Source organism: Odocoileus virginianus, chromosome 9 (genome assembly GCF_023699985.2).
Source record: "Odocoileus virginianus isolate 20LAN1187 ecotype Illinois chromosome 9, Ovbor_1.2, whole genome shotgun sequence".
NCBI lineage: Eukaryota > Metazoa > Chordata > Mammalia > Artiodactyla > Cervidae > Odocoileus > Odocoileus virginianus.
Genome location: NC_069682.1, coordinates 72,219,872 through 72,243,310, shown reverse-complemented (window position 1 = coordinate 72,243,310; position 23,439 = coordinate 72,219,872). Strand labels below are relative to the sequence as shown.

At 45.9% G+C, this 23,439-nt stretch overlaps 1 protein-coding gene across 1 annotated transcript; it reads right to left on the bottom strand.

Annotated features, from left to right (window-relative positions):
- Window positions 1-1,270: 1,270 nt before the first annotated feature.
- Window positions 1,271-18,203, bottom strand: DDX27 (DEAD-box helicase 27). The gene is made up of 21 exons (XM_070472744.1): window positions 18,044-18,203; window positions 16,660-16,806; window positions 14,641-14,700; window positions 14,221-14,386; window positions 13,294-13,340; window positions 13,086-13,172; window positions 12,224-12,329; window positions 11,084-11,257; window positions 10,251-10,401; window positions 9,451-9,550; window positions 9,188-9,329; window positions 8,230-8,383; window positions 7,159-7,240; window positions 6,869-7,046; window positions 5,189-5,295; window positions 4,916-5,018; window positions 3,488-3,582; window positions 3,270-3,393; window positions 2,580-2,667; window positions 1,575-1,649; window positions 1,271-1,440 (listed from the first exon to the last, which is right to left on the bottom strand). Exons 1-21 carry the CDS (start codon window positions 18,131-18,133, stop codon window positions 1,422-1,424), a joined length of 2,295 nt encoding a protein of 764 aa, XP_070328845.1. The 5' UTR covers window positions 18,134-18,203; the 3' UTR covers window positions 1,271-1,421.
- Between the last annotated feature and the right edge of the window lie 5,236 nt (window positions 18,204-23,439).

Below are 23,439 nucleotides of genomic sequence, written 5' to 3'. Positions count from 1 at the left end.
GCACTGCCTACAAGGAGGCCCTTCATCTTCTGCAGAAGGGAGGGGTTTTGTGTTTTTTGTTATTGCTGTTTTTGACTGGTAAGTCATTTTTACTCTTGGTAAAAACAAAATTTTTCAACTTGTACAAAAAGGCATACTTGAAGTTTCCTTCCCCAGCAGCAATCTTAACAGCTTCATGAGTCTTCCCAGAGATAACCATTCCATACATTTGCAATATCTAAGCCTTTAAAACATGCATAGTTCTGCACTTGGCCTAAAAATCTAACTTGGGGTTCTTTCTGTAAGCACGTGAAAACAGTGAGTCTGGGATTTTCCTGGTGGTCCAGTGTTTAAGACTCTGCGCCTCCACTCCATGGGGTCTGGGTTCAATCCCTGGTCTCCATCTTGTGTGGGGGCATTATTTACTGAACTGGAACTCTCTCTAGACAACTTTTAGGTGAAGCCTAAATGAACAGCATTGATCATAATCTAATACTGAGGATATGTGCTACTGGATAACTAATTATAACTTGAAATTATATATGACAAACTACAATCACAATTTTTCCCTGGCTTCATCTAATTGTCAAAGGGAACTGTGATTCAGAAAAGGAAAAGAACCATCATTCTACAGGGTACAGGCTGTTTTTTACAACAAAGAGTTAATTTATCTAGTATTCTTTCTGTTCCCTTTGAGCGTCCATCTCTCCAGTACCATTTTCCACCTCACTGTAAAGAGTCAGGTACTCTCTATAGGTCCAGGTACACCCTGATTTTGAAAACCTGAATTCCCAGCTGGACAATTTTGGGAAGATATTCCCATCTTTCTAACCCTCCGTTTCTTTTATCTGCAAAATGGGGATTACAGTACCTGCCTCATAGGAGTGTAGTGAGTTGGATGAGACAGTGCTCAGTACACGGAATATCTGGTGCACAGCTGGGGCTCAATAAATATCAGATTTTCACTCTAGGACACTGAAAGAGAACTTTTTTTTTTTTTTTAAAGAGAACTTCTAGTAAGAGTTTCTCTACTCCACATGCAGCTCCTCTCCAAGCAGAGAGATACGTTCCGAGTATATATGGCAGTGCCAAGCTAGTAGGTGACAGACTGTGCCTCTGAGGGGAGAGACAGAAAGATGTACAACTACACTGGTCTCAACGCTCCCCAAAACACTTCCTCCATTTGGGATTTTTTTTATGTGAAAGCGAATCAAGAAAGCCTTAAAAAAAAAAAAAAGGAACCTTGGCTGACAAGGACACTCAGAAAACATACATACATGTCCACGACCCCCAGCTTCTCCCTTTCTTTAATGTACAATGACAAAGACTTCCTAAAGTTTTAAAGAATGTTTTTTACAGAGAGGAGAGAGACCAAGCCAGGATGACTTCCCACAAGGAAGAGATCTAAGAACTGCCCAATGAACTTCCTCAGCTCACCACGGCTACTTCCTCCTCTTGTACCTATGAAGAAAATGAGCAGGGTAAATAAAGACCAACCCACAAGCCCAGACAGGAAGGAGAAGCTCCTTTCCCAAAAAAGCTTTCTTCTCTAACCCCACTTGTAGCCTCCAGCCCTCCAAAACTGTAAGCATTACCTGGATTTAGATTTAAAGTTTCCTCCTCGTCTCTGGTGGGGCAAGCCCAATTTTTTCCTTTCTTCAAAGGAGGGGCTGTGAATGAGAAGACGGCAGGATGGTGGACAAGCGGCAGTGTCTCGCCACCCCCACCACCACCCGCAGATGCGTCATCATTAGGGCCTGAGGTTCTAAGTCTGTTTTTCCACCTGATGATACGGGTTTATCAAAGTCAGGACCCAGCTCTAAAGCAAGACTGGAAGAGGCCCTTCCTTCCTGTGTATATTAAAAAACTGTTTGCATAACTTAGTCTACCCAGCTGCCAACCCCAGCCCAGAGGATGTGGGGAGGAACAACACATTCCAGAGCACACCACAGCCCTCTGTGTTCTATTACTCCCCTGAGAGAAGCTATACTTCCAAACCATAATGTGCTATTTTACCTCTAAGGCAGAAGGGCCTCCACACTTCCCTTACTCTCACCCTGGGACCCACAGATGGGCTTGGGTAGGTGGTAGATGGGAGCCCTTGAAATTATATACAGGCAGACCTCAAAGATACTGTGGGTTTGGATTTTTTTTTTTTTTTTGGTTTCCCACTGCATGTAACAGTTATGTCTATACTATACTAGAATCTATCTAAACTGCAATAACATTATGTCTAAAAAACAATGCTCATATCTTAATTTTAAAATACTCTATTACTGGCAATACCCTGGTAGTCCAGTAATTAGGACATATTGCTTTTTCACTGCTGGGACCCAGCTTCGTTTCCTAGTCATGGATCTAAGATCCTGCAAGCCATGTGGTGCGGCCAAAAAATAAAAAAAAACTCTATTGCTAAAAAAAAGAAAAAGAAAAACTAGCCATCATCTGATGACGCAGGGTTGCTGCACTAAGTACAATAAAATGAGGTATGCCTGTATTATTAATCTGTAGGTGTGTGAGAATTAAGAGTGGGGAACAAGGGAGAAAATGCACAGCTTTCATCAGAAAACCAAGAGCTCCATGATGACTTAAAACCCTACCCAGCTCGATACTGTTTCAGGGCCTTCTTGCTTGTGTTGGTGAGTTCTTCATCAAATACTGATTTCTTCACCTGCTTTTGCTTCTTTGCTGCACATAGAGAGAATGGGTTAGATAAGGCTTCTTTGTCCTAAGCTCTTACATCCCCTTATGCTCAAGGTTCCCACTTTAGTGGATGCTCCAGCTTGATGTTTTATTGACATGGAAGTGACAGCAGATCCCAGCAAAAAAGGGATAAGGAATCAAAAGTACCAGGTGTGGGGGGGTGGGAAAGGATGCTTAAAGACTCCAAAGGTGGAATGGACCACCTAAACATAAAATGGGCCAAAAGTGTCTTCACATCATTCTACCCTGACCCACTCCTCCAACAGCAGCTGGTAGACATCTAGGCTCCAGAAACAGAAAGTGTTAGTCGGTCAGTAGCGTCTGACTGTTTGAGGCCCCAAGGACTGTAGCCCACCAGGATCCTCCGCCCAAGAATGAGAAAGACTGGGGTTCAAATCCCAGCTGTCCCCACTAACCACTTCACCACGTGGAGCCAATGAAGGACAGCTGCACATGCAGGCACATGCTCATTACTCAAAAGATGTGGGCCCGTGGCATCATCTTCCCTCCTGTTTCCGCCCTGGCCAGAAGCACACGTTTCAGGCAGGCCCTTCCCTCCAGTTCCTTCAGGCGCCCCATCTACGCACCAGGCGCCCTCACTGGCTCCTCCTCGGGCATTGCTCGGGCCCGCTGGGCTCTGCGGTTCCTCTTGGCCAGCCGCTCAGCAAACATCTGCGCCTTGAGGATTTCGAACTGGGATCTCTCCTCTGCCTGGGGAGAAGGAGGACGTGCATGTATGGAACAGACGAGGCAGCCCTGACCCAGGTCCCCACAGGGATCCAGCTCCAAAGGGGAGGCCACTCACTGTCATCTCGCCCTTTGTTTTGGCCTCCTTCATGAACTTCTTCCTTCTCTTCTTCCCTCTCAAGGCCAAGTCAAACGCCTGCAGAGCCTTGCCAACTAGGGTGAGAGGAGCATGGTTTCAGGAGCTGGTTCATAGAATGTTGTTTTTAAACTCACAGTAACTGCACGTATTTTAAAGTGATACATTTAAGGTCTTAAAATGAAAAGAAGCAACCACTTCCTCCTCTGGCAGTTACCTCCATCTCACTAAATAACATGTTTATTCCACTATTTCTTAATTAATCCACTTGAGACATTCATTATCTGCCTCTTGTTATGAAAGACATACTCCCCATACCTTCCCACAATACAGTTTTAACCCTCCTTATAACAGAGACTTAACATACATACAGATACCTTAATGTTTGGTCCCATCACATAAAGACAGTGTTTCTTAAATTCCTGGTACAACCTCTTCGGAGGGTAATTGTGCAACCCCTTACAAAATAATAAATACACATACCCTCTGACATACAATTTCACTTTCTGGAACTTACCTTGCAAATCAAATATGCTTGCTTAATCATGAAAGGACATCTATATAGCTATTCACTTGTTTATAATAGCAAAAGACAGGAAACAATCTCAGTTTCCCTCAGTGGAAAAGTAATAAATTATAATCCACCTATATGATGGAGAAGACCACTATCATTAAAAAAAGGCAGCTATGTATGTGCCTATATAAAATGATCTCCAAACTACAAAATAAATGGAAAAAAGCAAGGTGTAGAACAACGTGAATTCATGTTTGTTTCTAAAAGGGAGAAAGAAAGAAATATATATATATATATATATATGTATATATATATATATATATATACATATATATATATACACACAACTTTTTTTTTAAATTAGAGCAAAATATATATAAAATTTGCCATGTGTCCACTCTTTAATGTACAGTTCAGCAGCATTAGTGGCACAATGCTGTGCACCCACTGCCACCGTGTTTCTAAAACTTCCATCAGCCCAAATGGAACATCAGGGAGCAACTCCTTGCCCACAACCTCCAGTAAGTCCTGTGTCTATGAATTTGTCTCTAGGTACCTCATATAAATGGCATCATAAAGATTGGCCCCTTTGTGTCTGGACCATTTCAGTTAGCATGTTTTCGAGGATCCTCCTGGCGACACGTACCAGAACTTCATTATGACTGAGTAATACCCCACTGTACGCAGATACCACATTTCATGTATCCACTCATCTGCTGATGGACGTGGTTGTTTCCACCCGTTGGCCATTGTGAATAATGCTTCAATGAACACTGGCATACAAGCATCTGTTTGAGTCCCTGTTTTCAGTTATTTAGGGCATAGACCTAGGAGTGGAACTGCTGGGCCCGATGTTAATTCCATGTTTAGCTTTTGGAGGAACCTCCCCAACATACTTTTTTCCTTCTTCCTCTCTTCCTTGGTCTGGAACCAGCTCCTCTCAGGCTCAGGGTTTGATGCCTCCTTCCCTTTCTCCAGGAGCCGCTGTGCTGTGTTGATCTGTGGGGACAGCAGAAGGATGAAACCCACATCTGGTAACACAGAACACGGCGACTGCAGGAAGCCACGGCCTGCAAATGCCTGGGGCTCTGATGGTACGTTTGGCAGACACAGCCCAGCAGACGGCAGACCAGCAGGGGCCTGCGTGGTCTGCTCACTAAGCGGCTCACCTGGGCTTCCGACTTCTGCATCTCTTTCTCCTCCGCCTCCAACTGCAGAACTGCATACACGTCTTTCTCCATTTTCTCAATCTTGTCCCGGAATTTGAGGATGACGTCTCAAGGGAAAAGAACAAAAAAGATTTTAAAATAAAGATGAATATAGTGTAACTGATGAAAATAATGCAGGGGAGTCGTTAGTGACAAAGTGTTTTTTTAAATGTGTGGCTTCTCTGCCTAACACCTCCCCGAAGGCTTTCTGATGCTCCTGGAATAAAACCTGAACCCCTGGCATGGCCCTTCCGGCCTCTCTGACCCCGTCTGCCGCACGCCCACAGGCCCTGGGCCTCTGGCCCGCCTCTTCTGCCCACACACCAAGTGTGTTCCTGTCTCTGAGTCTTTGCCCTGGTTTTCTCTGCTTGGCACACTCTGTCCCCAGACCACCCCCACCTCATTCTGATCATCTAGGACTCAGCTCAAATGCCATCTGTTCAGAGTCCTTTCCCAACAGCTTTTCAAGAATAGTCACTTCTCCTGTCGTTCTCAATCACATCTACTATTAGCTTGTTTATTGTGCCTTTTTCTCATCAAAGTCAGCTGCTTTGTTTCCTGTTGTATCCCCAATACCTAGAATACAATAAAGAGCAATAGACTGAATGAATCAAATGAAAAACTTTTAAATGAAAGGGGAAAAAAAAGACCTATGAATGGGAAAAAAGGTTTGAAAAGATGCACATCAAATGCTACAAGCAGTGAGCTCTTTCATATGCAATTACTTTTTTTAAGATTTTTTTTTTAATGTGGACTATTTTTAAGGTCTATTGAATCTATTACAATATTGCTTCTGTTTTATATTTTGGCTTTTGGCTGCAATGTATGTGGGATGTTAGCTCTCTGACCAGGAATCAAACTCACACCCCCTGCACTGGAAGGCAAAGTCCTAAGAACTGAACCCCTAGGGTGTGTGTGTTCAGTCACTTCAGGCGTATCTGACTCTTTGTGATCCCATGGACTGTAGCCCGCCAGGCTCCCCGTCTGTGGAATTTTCCAGGCAAGAATACTGGAGTGGGTAGCCATGCCGTCCTCCAGGGGAATCTTCCTGACACAAGGATGGAACCTGCGTCTCCTTATTTGCAGATGGATTCTATACCACTAAGCCACCTGGGAAGCCTGGACTGCCAGGGGAAGTTCCTACAATCACATTTTCACTCTTACTTATTTTTTTCCAACCCTGAAGACATATTATTTTTGTAACTTAAAAAAAAAATTTTATAAGGATGCGCTTTATATGACCCTTATGGATGAAAACAACAAAAAGAATGAAAGCCATCCAAAAAGAATGAGCACTGACTTCCTCCTCACTCTCTGGAAGAAGGGAGAAAGGGTTCATAGGGGTGGCACCTTAAAAAGAAGGCTTCTCTTCCCAAAGGCTGGCAAATGCTGTGAGTAAGCACTTGGGGCACAAGCCTTTCCTCATTCCCTTTCACACAAAGAGGCGAGGGAAGACCTGCCCAGGACTCCTCAACAATGAAGTGGCGGAGCTGGGATTCTGATCTGGCTCCTAACAGCAAAGCACCTGCTCTTACCCATCACCTTCTGTCCCCTGCCCCGCCTTTCTGTGTCTGATCGAGGACCCTGCCCGCCCCACGCCCCCCCAAGCCATCCTGGCTTGCTGCACCAATGCTTGCTCACCCTGGGGCAGAATGCGGGCCTTCACGGGGGCCTTGGCGGCCTTGACAATTTCCTTCAGCATCTTCCGCTCCTCCTCCCCCACCAGAGAGACCGAGCGCCCAGCCCGGCCGGCACGAGCTGTGCGCCCCACCCGGTGGACGTAATGCTTAATGGTGTTGGGCATGGTGAAGTTGATTACCTGGAAGGCCAAAGTTGAGCATCAATCGGGTCTGGGAGCTGGCAGGGAGAGGAGGGCATGAGGAGGCAGGAGGAGTCCCACCAGAAGCTCAAGGAAAGGGCAAACTGCTCACCGTTTTGACCCCCTCGATGTCCAGTCCACGAGCTGCTACATCAGTGGCCACGAGGATGTCAATCTGTTCATCTTTAAAGCGCCTGGAAACAGCCACAAACATGTTCCTCTGAACACTTGACCCCAACGCTCTGCAGGAGTCTGAACCCACAACGAGAACACAAACCCTTCTGGAGTCAAGCAGCAGAGTACAGACCATCACGGTGGGGACAGGTCCTAAATGTCAGCCTAACAACACTTATATGCCCCCCAAACATCCCACAACATACAACAAACATAGTTTTGTGTGTACCACTTTAAACAGAAATTCCTATGAATATGGAAGCTCGGTAACCACAGAGCTAGACTATAAGAAGCAGCATACGCAAATATCTCAGCATTCAAGGCAGCCTTTAAGAAACAACTCTGGGGCTTCCCTTGTGGTCCAATGGCTAAGACTCTGAGCTCCCAGTGCAGGGGGCCCAGGTTCAATCCCTGGTCAGGGAACTAGATCCCACATGCTGCAATTAAACATAACTAAGACCCAGTACAGCCAAATAAGTAAATTAATTTAAAAAAAAAGAAAAACAACTCTCAACTGCCTATGATGATGAATAGGGACAGGTGGGGTCTTCTAAAGGGTACCTCCTTGCTTACCAAGCTGATCCCATTCTGTGGGAATTAAGTAAGAAATCACATGGAAAAGCACAGGGTCTGGCAAAGTAAATGCTCAAGAAATAGCAAATGGATTCAATTCAGGATCTCGCTCTAGCAGACCCGGGGACGTCCACCGCTCTGGAAAGGCTGCAGAGATCAGAAACTGCTTCTTCCCAAGTCGGAATTTCTTTCTCTGACGCCATCAGCAGATCCCAGACTCTAAGTCCTGGGGCAAGGGTATCACTTTCTACAAAGTCAAAGTTCTGAACGTACCTGAGACATGACCCTACAACGGTTAGGCTAGAATGTCTGAGCGGGGAACCTGCTGTGTGCCCTGCCGTTACAGTACCATGACCTCTGGGTGTCCTTCCCCTCTCTGGAATGAAGACAGCCCTCTCTGAAGGATGGGTGGGAGCCTCAGCCCCTGAGACTTTACCGGAGGGCCTCCAGCCGCTGCGTCTGAGACAGGTTGCCGTGGAGCTCGCCCACCTGCAGCCCCATCAGCCCCAGAAGGATGTGCATGCGGTGGGCCTGCTTCTTGGTCTGGGTGAACAGCATCACATGGTCGGTGAAGGTTCTCATCAACAGAGCTGCCAGGGAGACAAGAGTGAGCCAGCGGCCACCTCCAGGCACGTCCTGCTCCCTGCCCGCGGCGTGGATGTTGTGCCTGGGGCCCCACCGTGTGGAGCTTCACCGCAGGACAGAAGCAGGGAAGCCAGGGCCGCTTCAGGGCTGGCCTCTGAAGAGGTGACGTTAGGCTGAAGGACAAGACAGGCTCATCTACGAGAAGATCTCGGGGAGGATTTCAGGCAGAGGATCAAATGTAAAGGTTCAGTCAAACATAAAAGCTCACTGGGTCTGTGAAAGCGAAAGCAAGCGAGCATGGCTGGAAAACCGTGAGCTAAGGCTCCAAGGCCAGGGGCTCCAGGCAAGCAGGGGCAGGTCCAGATGACCTTACAGGACTAGCTAGGGAGCATGGATTTCAGTCTAAGAGCAATGGGAGATGGCAGAGAGGTTCAGTGGCGAAGGAACAAGGGTGAATGCTTGTTTGTAAACGATCCTCTTTAATGATCCACAGTGTGGAGAAGAGACGGGGCCAGGTAAGAGGCTGCTGCAACAAGCCAGGACACGCTGTAGTGGCCTTGGCGAAGGGCAGCCAGAGGGACCACCGGAGGTGTCCAGGGGTTCAGCAGGACTAAAGGAAGGCTGGATGGCCGAAGGGAGGGGAGGGGATGGAAGAGAGAGGGAAGCACTCCTGGTTAAAGCATGGTGCAGACGGCAGGCCCAGGCACGGGACTGGGAGACGGCGTGGAGGAGCTGGTGCCGGGGGAGAAACCAGCCCTTCGGTGTGAAGCTCAGGGGAGCTGAGCACCCCGCCCTCCCCGAGCTCGCACCTGCCACGATGGCTTCCCGGTCCCCTTCCCGGTTTGGCCGGATCCGGATGAACTCCTGCCGCAGGAAGGGGGCCACATCCGTGTTGCTGTTCACAAATATCCGGACGGGATTCTTCAAGGAGACAGATGCCAGATCTTTCACCTGCCAGCCACAAAGACAGGGAAGCTGACTGGCCTGCCAGGGGGCAGGAGGGAGGGAGGGAGACGCTGCCCCAGCCCAGCCCAGGAGCCCCGGTGCTGTCTCTCCATTCCCCGCGGCCCACCTCGTCTGTCATCGTGGCTGAGAACAGCATGGTCTGGCGGTGGTGGGAGCACATTCGGATGATCTCCTTCATCTGCTCCTCAAAGTACTCGTCCAGCATCCTGGCCAACAGGGGAAGGGAGAGGTCAACAAAATTGGGCTGGGCTTGCGTCTGTATCAACGAAGCACAGAAAACATCAGACAGGTGATGTTTGCATATCATCACCAGTTATGTTTCAAGCTCATGTATTTCCTTATTTTATGAGTGTCACTTTACCCTTTTACCCAGATTCATCAAGAATTACCACCTGGCCACATTTGCTTCATCTTTTTTTTTTCTTTTGTGGAATTGCTTTTAAGTTGCAGGTATCACAACACCTGACCCCTAAATACTTCAGCATACATTCCCTAAGAACAAGGATTCTCTCCTAGACACAATGCCATTATCACAGTTGAGAAATTCAGGTAATCGAGGCTGCTGGCTGAATCCTCACCAGGCACACTGGCACTTTACTGGAGTTACTCCTTGAATCCTTAACACCATGAGGTTGGGTACTTAACCCTCACTTACAAACAAAAAGGATTTGCTTTGAGAATCTAAATAATTGCTTCCCCATCTCAGGAAGTGACAGAGCCAAAATCTGACCTGCCTTCTCTCTTAACCATCGCATTACGGAGAGAGAAAGAGAGCCGGATAATCTGGGCGAAGATGGACAAAGGCACGAAGGAGGACAGCTGAACTGGTGAGAGCCGCGTGGGACAGGTGGAGTGCAGGTTCCTGTCCAGGGCTGGGCCCTGGGGACCCTGGCACTTCAGGCGCACCTGTCGGCTTCATCCAAGATGAGCACCTCGATGCTGCTCAGGTGGAAGGAAGGGCAGTTGTGGAGGTGATCGATGAGCCGGCCCGGTGTGGCGATGAGGATGTCAGGCGCTGCCCGAAGAGCTGCTTCCTGAGACTTCACGTCCAGGCCACCTGCAAAGAGCAGAGCCCACCAGGTGGGCAGCCGAGTCGTTACCGTGAGGACTCGCTACCCGGAAGGCCTCAGCCCTGCCACCCGCCAGGTCTCACGGCAGGTGCAGAGCAAAAGGCAGAGAACAAGGCCCATGGAGGCCTCACCTGCATGGACTTTACAGTACACTGGGAGAGATGGGTTATTTAACTCCAACTGTACTAAATGCAAAAATCAAAAAAGAGGATGACACAAAGGACTTCGGAATAAAAGGAACCACAGAACAGAACGAGTCAACCATCCAACGACTGAAAGATGCAGCAGACGAAACTAATAATCCTTCTGAATCACCTATGACTTCTACCGCCTAAGGAGGGCAAACTGAAGGCTGAGTGCTATCATATGACATCACCAGAAAAACCCTGCTCCAGTTAGTATCTGATTCGTTATTTGTGCAAGACAAAAATTATATCCTGAATTTGTTGAGTACCAAGAAAAAAAGTATTTTCAGTATTCTGAGGTTCCATTTTGCAAGGTTCCTCCCTCCCCGTCCCCCTCACTATCTACTGTGGAAACGTCATCTGGTTTTAAGAGGATTCAGCCCCATGAAGGTTTTCCTACACCCGTCACCCTCAGACGGTGGCGCACATCCATCCTTCCCATGCCCGTCTCCCAGGGGCAAACGGCGCTCAGCCAGACACTCACCCACCGCCAGGCAGGTGGTGATGCTGCAGAACTGGGCCAGCTGCCTGGTGACGGAGTGCACCTGGATGCCCAGTTCTCGGGTGGGAAGCAGCACCAGCACGCGGGTCACCGGAGTCTGGCGGGGTTTGTAGATCAGACGCTCCAAGACCGGCAGGGCAAACGCTGCCGTTTTACCTGGAGGGAAGGGCAGCAGCCACACATGAGCACAGCCTCCGCCCCTCACAGGCCCGGGTGCTCACCTGCGTGCAGAAAGCCTACCCATCTGCTCAGGGGGAAGTGAAGGAACTCAGTTTGCATAAAACTTTCTTTCTGGCTTTAAAATCACATGATCAATGTGAAAAATCTGGGAAATACAAAAAAAAAAAATTTCTTTTCTTAAATCTTCCACAGTTCATGGGGAACACATGTAAATCCATGGCTGATTCATGTCAATGTATGGCAAAAACCACTACAATATTGTAAAGTAATTAGCCTCCAACTAATAAAAATAAATGTAAAAAGAAAAATCTTCCACAGTTCAGCCAACCACAGGTAAGATTAACAATACAGTATCTGTATTACCAATCTTTATTATTAATGGACAGAAATATATAAAAATATTCACTTTAATGCAATAATACTATATATTGTTTAGTAACTTCCTTTTAAAATATATATTTTCCCATTTCTTTACGTACTCTACTTTTTTTAAATGATTACATCATATTCTATTACATTATTATTTCCACTCTATGACAGGACTATATAATTAACTGCACTAGTCCATAATGTTGTGATAAACATCCTTTTATAAAATCTTTACTCTGACGGCAGGGGCCTATCACGGGAGTGCCAGGAGGTCATGGTCACAGAGACACCCTGATAGGATTAAACAAAGATGACCTTCACCAGACCCCCTAAAACCTGTGACCTGTGACTGCCCTATCCGAAAAAAGTAGAATATTTAAAGAAAAAGGAAATATATATAAGCATTATTTACAAGGAAGTTATTATACAGAATATATAGTGTTGCTGCATTAAAATTTGTGTCTGCATATTTAGCAAAGTGGCCTTTCAGCAGCCGGCCCAGAGCCTCCTCTCCGTCACGCGTCCTCCTCCTGCCGTACCCCCGCCGCCACCCCAGGTCCCTGTCCTCGGTACCTGTCCCCGTGGCTGCGCAGGCACAGATGTCCTTCCCCAGCAGCCCCACGGGTATGCACGCCTTCTGGATGGGGGTGGGCTGCTTGAAGCCCATGGCTGTGATGGCCTGAAGAGAGAAGGTGGGGCCGGACAGAGCGGGGCAGTCTCAGTGTCAATCCAACAAGGCAGGCTTCCATCAGGTTTCAGTCCCTTCTGGGCATTCAGTCCGTCTGGGGTGTGTGTGTCTGCGTGGGGTGTGTGTGTCTGCGTGTGTGCGCATCTGGGGTGTGTGGGTGTGATGATATTCCAGGCACTGAGGACAGAGCAGGCAACAAAAGAAACAACCCTGCCCTTGAGAATCTTAGAATCCGTGAGGAAAAAACAGGCCAAAACCAAACAGCTGTGATATGAAGAGAAATGCTGCGGGGAAAACCACAGCGGTCGAGCGGGCTAGGGAGGGCGGTGGGGAGGGGGTGAGGGCGATTTCCAATAAGGCGGCCAGGGACGGACAGTCTCACTGAGCAGGGTATACTGAGGAGAACCCTGAGAGAAGCAAAGAGCGCCCCAACCAGGTTTTCAGAACCATCTTCCAGTCAGTGGGAACAGCAAGTGCAAAGGCCTTGAGGAAGAAGACGCTTGACCCGTGCGAGGGTCAGTGAGGAGGCCAGCATGGCCAGAGCAGGACGGCTGCCGGGAAGCATCTCAGAGGAGACCAGAAGGGGCAGGGCGGTACATACAGGCCAGCAGGGGAGTCTGTGTGAGCGGGCTCTCCGGCAGCTCTGTGGACAGCACAGCTCAGGGAGGCCGCCAACCCAGCTCAGGGCAGAGAGCCCAGTTACGGGCTGCCTGCAAGAAGCCCATGGTTGACAAAAGCAGCCACTACCTTCAGAAGAGGGCGGGAAAGGTTCATGTCCTGGAACGAGAGGTTTTCATCGTACTGAGACGCATCTTCAAAAAATCCTCCTGCTTCCTACACCAGAAAATCAAAAGACAAAGAGAATCAGCAAAAGGGGCCTAAGAAAACCAAATGACCTGAAAATCCTTTCAGGTTGTAAAACAAGCTCTATGCGGTTGTCCAAGCCCATGCTCACCTGTCCTTTCTTCTTCTTCTTCCTCCGCTCCTTTACTTTGAGTGTATCTATGGAGAAAAAGAGAGCAAATATCAGGGCTCACAGCTCCCGAGCACTCAGCCAGCTAGACACTGTCCTAAGTGCATTACCTGGACGGACACCTCACTGAAGCCACACAACAGCCTGGGGGAGCCGCCGTCACCAGCGTCGCCTCACAGAAGAGGAGGCTGTGCGACTGGGAAGGTAAGCCACTCAAACGAAGGAAGCTCACCACGTTCCAGAGACCAGACTCCCAGTCACTGTGCCGCACAATAATGCTTTAGCTTTAGCACCCATTTCTGCAAGAAGTTATTCATATAGCAGCCACTATGTGGGTGGACTCATCTGAGGTGGGAGACCCATCACCCCAAATAAGTTTGAGTCACAGAAGTGCCAATAGCTGTGTGGGGCTGGAGATGAGGAAAAGAGTGAGCTTGGGACCTCCTTGGCGGTCCCGTGGTCAGAGCTCATGGCTCTCACTGGGGCCCGCACTTGATCTCTGGTCACAGAACTAAGATCCTGCCAGCCATGTAGCGTGGCCAAAAAAAAAAAAGAAAAAAAGATTTCTCTGGTCCTCTAGGGATTAGGACTCTGAGCTCCACACCACCAAAAAAAATTAATTAAAAAAAAAAAAGATCACACTTGCAATCCAGGGGGCAGAGGTTCAATCTCTGGTCAGGAAAGATCCCACATACCACATGGCATGAGCCAAGAGAAAAAAAAAGACAGAGTGAGCTCATTCTGCAAAGTACAGAGCCCTAATAAAATCCCAAGGAAAAAGAAAAGCTAAAAGAAAGGAGTTCAACATGGAGATCTTAAATTTAACTGTGCAGAAGGGCATAGAATAATCTACAGAAGTCAAGGCGAACACTCCAGTTTCCTGTCCCTGCTTCTGACAGCATCACCTACCTGCCTTGGTGAGGATTTTCTCATCAGCTGATGAGTAGTCAGTCTCTGATTCTTCATCTTCTGAGGCTTCTTCATCTTTTCCTTCAAGGTCTTCCTCCTCCTCTGGTTCAGAGCCCTCCTTTGCTTCTTTCTCCTTCTCTGACTTCCCAGACTTGGCTTCTTTATCCTAGAAAAAGAAACTGTAATAAAGCAAGACGACTACACGCTTTAGGAAATCGAGAACCTGTGAAGAACAATGTTATACTGGCCACCCTGGGAGAAAGCTATGCGGATTCTGAGTGAGTATTAACCACAGACACACAGAGAAAGCCCGCCTGGACCAGCTGCACTGCGACCTAGGCTCAATGAGGAACAGGGGGGGTTGCTCTGAGAGTAACTCAGGGCTGACCAACAAAGAGAAGCGATGCTTGGCTTACTCACCTCTGTTTTCCTTTTCTTTCGAACTTTCTCAATCTTCTCATCTAATGTTGTGGCAGCCCTCTACAAATACAAATGAAAAGATGAAAAAGAAACATACATATGGAAAAGAGACAAAGCAAGCATCTTCTGAGGGTTGGTTCTGAGATGTTCAGGACAGAAAAAGCTCGTCTGTCCTTGGACAGATTGATCAATCTAGATTATTCACAAAGACAAACAAGCAAACAAAAAAACCATTAAATAAATGGTCTGTTTGTTAAAAAAAAAATCTTTAAATTACCTGGAACCAATAAGGACATCCACATTCTAGAAAGTGTTGACTATTCAGAATTATACAATTACCAAGAGATGTCAAATCACATCTGGATGAATGCTACTTGGAAAAAATTTTCCCCCTTGCCAACTGAACATAATTTAGCCTATCAAATAAAATGTTGAAATCTGAGCAAATTCAGGGAATGCTGGATACTGCTAAAACTCTAGAAAGAGTAAGTAATGGCAGGTCCCCCTTTTGCATGCTCAAAGCACCTTAAACTGCTATGGCACTTACCACAACCACTATTAACTGTTTAATTATTTGTCTAGTTATTTTCTATCCTGCTAGGATGTAAGCTTTATAAGACCAAGTATTTAATTACATGAATTTCATATGAAAAGAAAAAAAAAATCCTTTCAAGATGACTTTGAAAAGGCCATGCTGTTTCATTTCAGTCAGAACAAGGACCAGCAGTTCAGTTCAGTCGCTCAGTCGTGTACGACTCTTTGCAACCCCATGGACTGCAGCACACCAGGCCTTCCTGTCCACCAGCAACTTCCGGAGCTTGCTCAGACTCATGTCCATCGAGTCGGTGATGCCATCCAACCATCTCATCCTCCGCCATCCCTTTCTCCAGCCTTCAATCTTTTCCAGCATCAGAGTCTTTTCAAATGAGTCAGTTCTTCACATCAGGTGGCCAAAGTATTGGAGTTTCAGCTTGAACATCAGCCCTTCCAACAAATATTCAGGACTGATCTCCTTTAGGATGGACCAGTTGGATCTCTGTGAAGTCCAAGGGACTCTCAAGAGTCTTCTCCAACACCACAGTTCAAAAGCATCAATTCCTTGGCGCTCAGCTTTCTTTATGGTCCAACTCTCACATCCATACATGACTACTGGAAAAACCATAGCTTTGACTAGACGGATCTTTGTTGGCAAAGTAATGTCTCTGCTTTTAACATGCTATCTAGGTGGGTCATAACTTTTCTTCCAAGAAGCAAGCGTCTTTTAATGTCATGGCTGCAGTCACCATCTGCAGTGATTTTGGAGCCCCCAAAAGTAAAGTCTGTCACTGTTTCCAGTTTCCCCATCTATTTGCCATGAAGTGATAGGACTGGATGCCATGATCTTAGTTTTCTGAATGTTGAGTTTTAAGCCAATTTTTTCACTCTCCTCTTTCACTTTCATCAAGAGGCTCTTTAGTTCTTCTTCACTTTCTGCCATAAGGGTGGTGTCATCTGCATATCTGAGGTTATTGATATTTCTCCTGGCAGATCAGCAGTCTGGATTAAGCTGCTCTGAGCAAGCAATAATTCTCTCTGAAGCACATAAGATGAAAAATAACTTTCAAACATCTTCTAGATATCTAGTTAATAACGCATCCAATTAATAACGACAGTCAAAGGAAAGCACAAGATTTGGACAAACAAGCAGATGACATTTGTAGTGGTTTTGCCTGTGATCTGTGGGAACCAGGAATCCTAAACACTAAGGTCACCTGAGATCACCTGACAAGTGCCAGAGAGTAACAGTCTCCGTGGGACTGAGTCAAGCTTTCAAAAACCCGACTACCAAGGAAATCTGCTGGATTGTTCTTTGTAACAAACTGACACAGCTATGTCCATTTTTTTTTTTGTCCATTTTTTTAAGTCAAGCAATTTATATGTGACATTTGGTATCCTACAACACTGGACCCTGAAATCCAGTGTCCAACCTTAACTGTGTCCGATTCTCGGCGTGGAACCGCCTATCACTGTCAATCTCACCTTCTTCTTGAGCTGGCTCAGGACATCAGCCATGGCCCAGCTGCCATCGTACATTCCCTCCTTCTCAGTGAAAACAAAGTCTGGGTTGAAATCAGCGCTGCGGTTCTTTTGTAAGGCTTTCTGCTTTCTGCCCAGCACAATGGGCCCCTAGGAAGAGGGAGGAGGATGACTATGGGACTAAGATAAAAGAACACCAGAAAGAGAAGAAATGAGGGACTTCCTTGGTGGTCCAGTGGCTAAGACTTCACCCTCCCCATGCAGGGGACCTGGGTTCAATCCCTGGTCAGGGAACTAGATCCCAGATACTGCAACTAAAGATCCCTGTGCTATACAGAAGGACCTTGTTGCTTCTCCATCTTATATATATAATAGTTTGCATCTGCTAATTCCAAATTCCTAATCCTTCCCTCCCCTGCCACAAGTCTGCTCTCTATATTTGTGTCATATTTTATATTCCACATATAAGTGATAACTTTTCTATGACAGCTTTCCACTCGAGAAGTGAAAAGATCATTCTGGCTGCTAAGTGGCAAATACACTGTGGGGGAAGAGGGAGGCAAGAGAAACAGCTAGAGACCAGGTATGTTAAGATTGTAGGTAACCAGGTACAAGATGGTAGAGTGGAAGCAGCGTGGACTGAGCAGGGAAGACGCTAAAAAGAGATTTCCAAGGTAGCCTACAGAGCATCGGAAGGAAGAGAGGAGAAAGAAGCTGCATGACTGCAGGGTTTCTGGCGTGAGATGGAGCAGGTTGGCAGGGTGAGGGAGACCCAAGAGTTCAGCTTTGAAAAAACTGAACCCATAAGAGGCCAAGGGACCCCCAAACGGAGGTGTCAGTAGGCAGATGAGGCCACAGAGGGGGAAATACTTGAGCTGGATCTTTAAAGGGTGAGCACCTTTCCAGGACACCTATGCCTTTTTAATCTCCATCCTGCTTCAGTCTCTTAACTCCCCATCCAACATAAGCTTCAGGAGAACGGTTTCCTTGTCTACCCTGTTCACCGCTATGCTCGATGCTCAACACTAGGTGTAGCACACGAAAACCAGTTCAATCAGTACTGACTTAATGAATGCATGGATAACACGGCTCCTTGAATAAGAACCAGAACTGACTCCGTCTCTGGATCTCTATGACACAGGCCTGGATTAAACTTCAGTTCAGTGAATGGGTACGGAGCTCAGCAAGGCGACACGGAATGGCACGGGCACAGGTGAGGAAAGGCTAGTGGCAACCACCGGGGGTCCAGGTGAGGCCCAGGGACACTTGGCAGCTGGGCAGAGGATGCCCAGGACCTGGGGGCAGGGACCTGAGGCACGGCGGCGAAGGGAAGCAGTCAAGGACAGCGACTGCCTGCCGCCGCGCTGCCACCCCGATCGGCCCTTACCTCCTCCTCGTCCTCAGAGTCCGTCTCCGGCTCCACCGGCACGTCCTCATCTTCGCCTATGGTCCCGATGAAGCCCAGCTCAGAGAGCATGGTGCCTCCACAGCCACTTCCGGAAAGCAGCGCGGCGCGCCGACCGGCTCGCACACTTCCGCTCCCCACGCGTCGTCACTGAGCACGCGCTGACGTCACTTCCCCTCGGCGCCCTCCTCCGCCGGCGCCCGCCCAAACTCTGGGAGCGCGCTTGCGTGCTTTGCGTGAGGAAACGATGGATCGGCGTGTATGTTAAACAAATTCTGTTTTGTTGGTGCTTGGAAAACGGTTGGGTGGTTGGAGGTGTGTGCGACGAGAAAGTCTACAGAGATGCGTGGATAAGCCCCATATATTTCTGTACAAAGAATTGCGAAAGAAAAACACAGTAGAACAGTTACTAGTGATTGTTTGTGGGTGGTAGAATTTATAGGTGATTTTTATTTTCGTCTTAGATTTTTTTTTCACCACAATAAATATTTATTTTCATCAGTTCGGTCGCTCAGTCGTGTCCGACTCTTTGCGACCCCATGGACTGCAGCACGCCAGTCCTCCCTGCCCCTCAACAGCTCCCGGAGCTTACTCAAACTCATGTCTTTTTATTTTCATAAAAAAGAAAAAAAAAAATAAAAATTAGAATAGATGACATCTATAACATTTACTCTGTACCAAGTACTGATCTAAGCACTTTTACAGGTATAAACTAATCCTCACCGCAATCCTCGCAGAAGGTATCATTACTTACAGATGAAGAAACTGAGGCTCAGAGAGGTTTTCAGGGTCACAGAGCCAGTTAATTAGAGCCAGGATTATAATCGAGGCAGTAGGTCGAGGGTACTTAGGAAAGAAGATCTCACAATTTACAAATAAGTTTTCATGTCTTCTGCTTGTGGATATCTTACTGAATCTTAACTTTACTTAAACACACCGGCTGCATGAAGTCTTCCTGAACCACCCATCCTCCTTCATAGCTGTTTTCTGCTTCCGTATTAACACTTTCTGCTTGCAGCAGAGTAGTAGTTATGGCGTAGAAGTAGGTTCAGTTGTCTTTTTTTTAACTTTTGTTTGTTTGTTTTTTTGGCCACACCTTGTAGCTTGTCAGATTTTAGTTCCCCAACTCAGGATTGAACCCCAGGCCTTCCACGGTGAGAGCATAGAAGTCTCAACCCACTGGACCACCAGGGAAGTCTTAAGTCCTAAGAGTTCCTTCTTTTTAATGGCTGAATAATATTTCATCGTGTGTATATACCATGTTTTCTTTCTTCATTCATCCACTGATGGACACTTAGGCTGCTTTCATGTCTTGGCTCTTGTTAATAATGCTATGAATATGGAAGTGCAGATGTGGTTTTGAGTTAGTGTTTTCATTTCCTTTGGATAAATAACTAGAAATGGAATTGCTGGATCATACAGTAGTTCTGTTTTTAATATCTTCATACTGTTTTCTATAGCAGTTGTATTAATTACATTACCACCAACAGTGCAGAAGGATTCCTTATTTTCTCCACAACCTCACCAATGGTTGTTATTTCTTGCATTTTTGATGATAGCTATTCTAACAGGTGTGAGGTGATACCACCTTTTGGTTTTGATTTACATTTCCCTGATGATTAATGATGTCGAACTCCTTTTCAAGTATGTAACCATTGGCCATCTGTATGTCTTCAATGGAAAAAATGTCTATTCGGATCCTCTAACCATTTTTTAAATCAGATTTTCTGGCAGACTTGCTATTGAGTTGTGTGAGTTCTCTATATATTTTGGACATTAATTAGACTCTTAGCGGATATATGATTTGCAAATATTTTCTCCCGTTTGGTATGTTGCTTTTTCATTTTGTTGATGGTTTTCTTTGCAGTGCAAAAACTTAAAAAAAAATACTATTTGCTTTTAGCTATACTGGATCTTCATTGCTGCAACAGCTTTTCTCTAGCTTCAGAGAGTAGGGGCTTCTCTTTGTGGTGGTACATGGACTTCTCATCTTCCGATGATCTCCCTTATTGTGGAGCATGGCCTCTAGGCCTGTGGCCTTCAGTAGCTGCAGCCCTCGACTCCCACAGTCTAGAGCACAGGGTCAGTAGTTGTGGCACAGGGCCTTAGTTGCTCCCTGGCATGTGGGATCTTCCTGGACCAGGGACTGAACCCATTTCTCATGAATTGGCAGGCAGATTATTTACCACTGACCCACCAGGGAAGCCCTGTGCAAATGCTTTTTAAGTTTGATATAGTCCCACATGTCTGTTTTTGCTTTTATTGTCAAATCTAAAAAATCATCACCAAAAAAAAAAAAAAAATCATCACCAAGACTGATGTCAGGGAGCTTACAGCCTATGTTTTTTTCTAGAGGTTTTATGGTTTCAGGTCTTGGATTCTAGCCTTTAATCCATTTTGAGTTAATATTTGTGTGTGGTATGAGACAGTAGTCCAGTTTCATTCTTTGGCATGTTGTTCGGTTTTCTCAGTACTGTTTATTGAAGAGATTGTCCCTTCCCCATCGTATATTCTTGGCTCCATTGTCATAAATCAATTAACCATATATATTTGTGGCTTTATTTCTGGGCTTTCTATTCAGTTCCATTGATCTACATGTCTTTTTTATATCAATACCATACTGGTTTGGTTACCATACCTTTGTAATATAATTTTAAAACCAGGAAGCATGATGCCTCCAACTTTGTTCTTCTTTCTCAAGATTGCTTTGGCTATTGGGGGGTCTTAAACAATTCTTTATGTTAAATTTTCTGTGTTAAAATAATTAGTATAGTTTCTGTCTTGTAACTGAACTTAGATACATAAGCCTATATATATATATATATATATATACACACACACACACACAGACAAGTGTACACAATCATGTACATCAGAGTGCTATTTATAAAGGTAAAAACTTGTACATGATCCTACTGTGTAACAGTGACAAAATAGTTCGCTCAACTGTGGTACATTCTTGCAAGGGAAAACTGTAGCCATTAAAAAACGTGTAACTCCATTTATGCTAACATTGAATAATATCTAAGATACCATAAGAAAGGAGATTATAAAACAACATGTGTGGTAAGATTCCATTATTAAACAGTTTGTATTTTGTGCTTTTTGCTGCTGTGGATTCACCAGAAGCAGTCAGTGAGATGTTAGGCCCATCAAGGAAGGTTAAATTGAAAGAACCAGAGGAGAAAACAGCAGAGGTGTGTGGCTTCAAGCTTGTGAGAAGAGTGTTGTCTAATGTTTATGTTGGGTTGTAGGTTTTCTAAAACTAGTAAGAGGTGGAAGCTCCTGCTTTGAGTTGAAAATGGACAACTAATCCAATCCCAGAAAGTTGTTTATTGGTCAGTGAAATGATTAAATGTATGTGTCGACTTAAGTGGGCCACAAAATGTCCAGATATTTGATCAAACATTCTAGGTATTTCTGTGAGAGTGTTTTGGGGTGAGATTAACACTTAAATCACTTGATTGAGTAAAGCAGATTATCCTCCATAAGGAACCTAATCCAGTCAGTTGAAGGCCTGAATAAAACAAAGACTGACCTTCCCAGTTTCAGGTGGAGCTAGTTAGTGGTAAGAACCTGAGATGCGGAGATGAGGGTTCCATCCCTGGGTTGGGAAGATCCCCTGGAGTAGGAAATGGCAGCCCCACTCCAGAATCCTTACCTGTAAAATTCCACGGACAGAGGAGGGCTACAGTCCATGAGGCTGCAAAGACATGACTCAGCACCACACCACATCTTAGTGTAAGAGAGAATTCTTCCTGCCTCGGGCATTTGTTGAACTGGAACTGGAATCCTTCTGATTCCAGAACAACTTCCAGCCTTCAGACTCAAACTTGGACATTGGCTGTACAGATTTTGGACTTACCACACATGATTACATGAACCAATTTCTGATCATCTCTATCTGTCCCTCTCCCATTCTTCCTCTGTCTCCCTATCTATATCTCTATAAAATATCTCTAGATAGATGGATGGATAGATGTATAGGAAGGAAGGAAAGGAAAATATCCTAACCCTTCATCACACTTCTGGAATACTGCTTCTATCCCATTGGCCAAAGTTCAGTCTGCGGGCATACCTACCTGCAAAGAGGCTGGGAAATACAGATTTTATCCTGAGCAACCATATGCCCAACTAAAATTCTGTGGGAAAAGTGGACAAGAGCTATTGGGGACAAAAGGAAATGTCACAGTCAAGAGGTACATATACCCCCACTTTATCTCTGGAAGGGGGGTAAAATTACAGGTGAGTTTTAGTTCCTTACAGTTTTTTTGTAATACTTGATTTTTAAAAAAACTGAACATATAATTAGAGGAGAGGGGGAAGCATTGTCACTCTTTTCAGTTTGAGAAGGAAATACAGTCTGAATAAAAGAAATGGTAAAATGATACCAGGAGGGGGCTTACCTAGTAGTCCAGTGGCTAAGACTCCGTGCTCCCAATACATGGGGCCCAGGGTTCCATCCCTGGTCAGGGAGCTAGATCCTGTATGCTGCAACTAAGACCCAGCACAGCCAAATAAATAAATGATACCAAGAGCTGAGGCGATCCTTAAAGAAACATATCTGCTTTCAGAAGGTCTTATGCAGTGATCCCAAGGCAGTAAAACTTCCCAGGAAATGCAGCTTCCTTTAGCAACCCTGTTTGGTTCTCTGCATCTACAGATACTATCTGCATTGACGAGTGTCTGCTTGCCTCAGTCCTGGTGCTGAAGGACTGTGTTCTGGGAGCGCTGTGTCTCCCTGCACCGCGCATGGTGCCCCCAGGGGCTTAGGCCTCCCTAGATGAGTATTAACCCAACCCAGGCTACCTTCACATCTTAATTCCCTGAAATGATTTGCCATGGATAAGATCTGAGTAGATATGGAAATCTTAATAACCTTGCCCAAGAATGAGCAAGTCCCCTGAAATCCTTGGAAGTCAAAGATTGGCCGTTTGCTGTACTTACCTGTAAAATCCATCTTGACTCTCACTTCCAACTCTCCTCGTCACCATCCAGACTTAATTTCTTATCTGCTTTCTAAACCAAAGTCTAAGAAGAGCAGACTGAAAAAAAGGAAAAAATTGATTTCTTATTTTTCTCCCTGGGGGTCTAGCATCAGTCCCAGATCTTTAGGTGCATTTAGAAGAACCAAGTGTTTGCTGTCCAATTCAAAGCAGAGAGTTTCCAACCAATGTTATTCTCAGAGAGTTGAAGTGAATGTTCTCAACATTTAGTCTTAAGCAATATCCTACTTCTGAGCTGTGGTACCAGCTCAAGATTGGTTTGCTAACGTCATGTTTTCATTAATTCCACAAGTATTTATTGAGCTCCTGATTTGCTCCAGCCTCCCTTCTACACACTGGGTGCATTGCCCTCTCATTCCTCCTCTCTCCCTC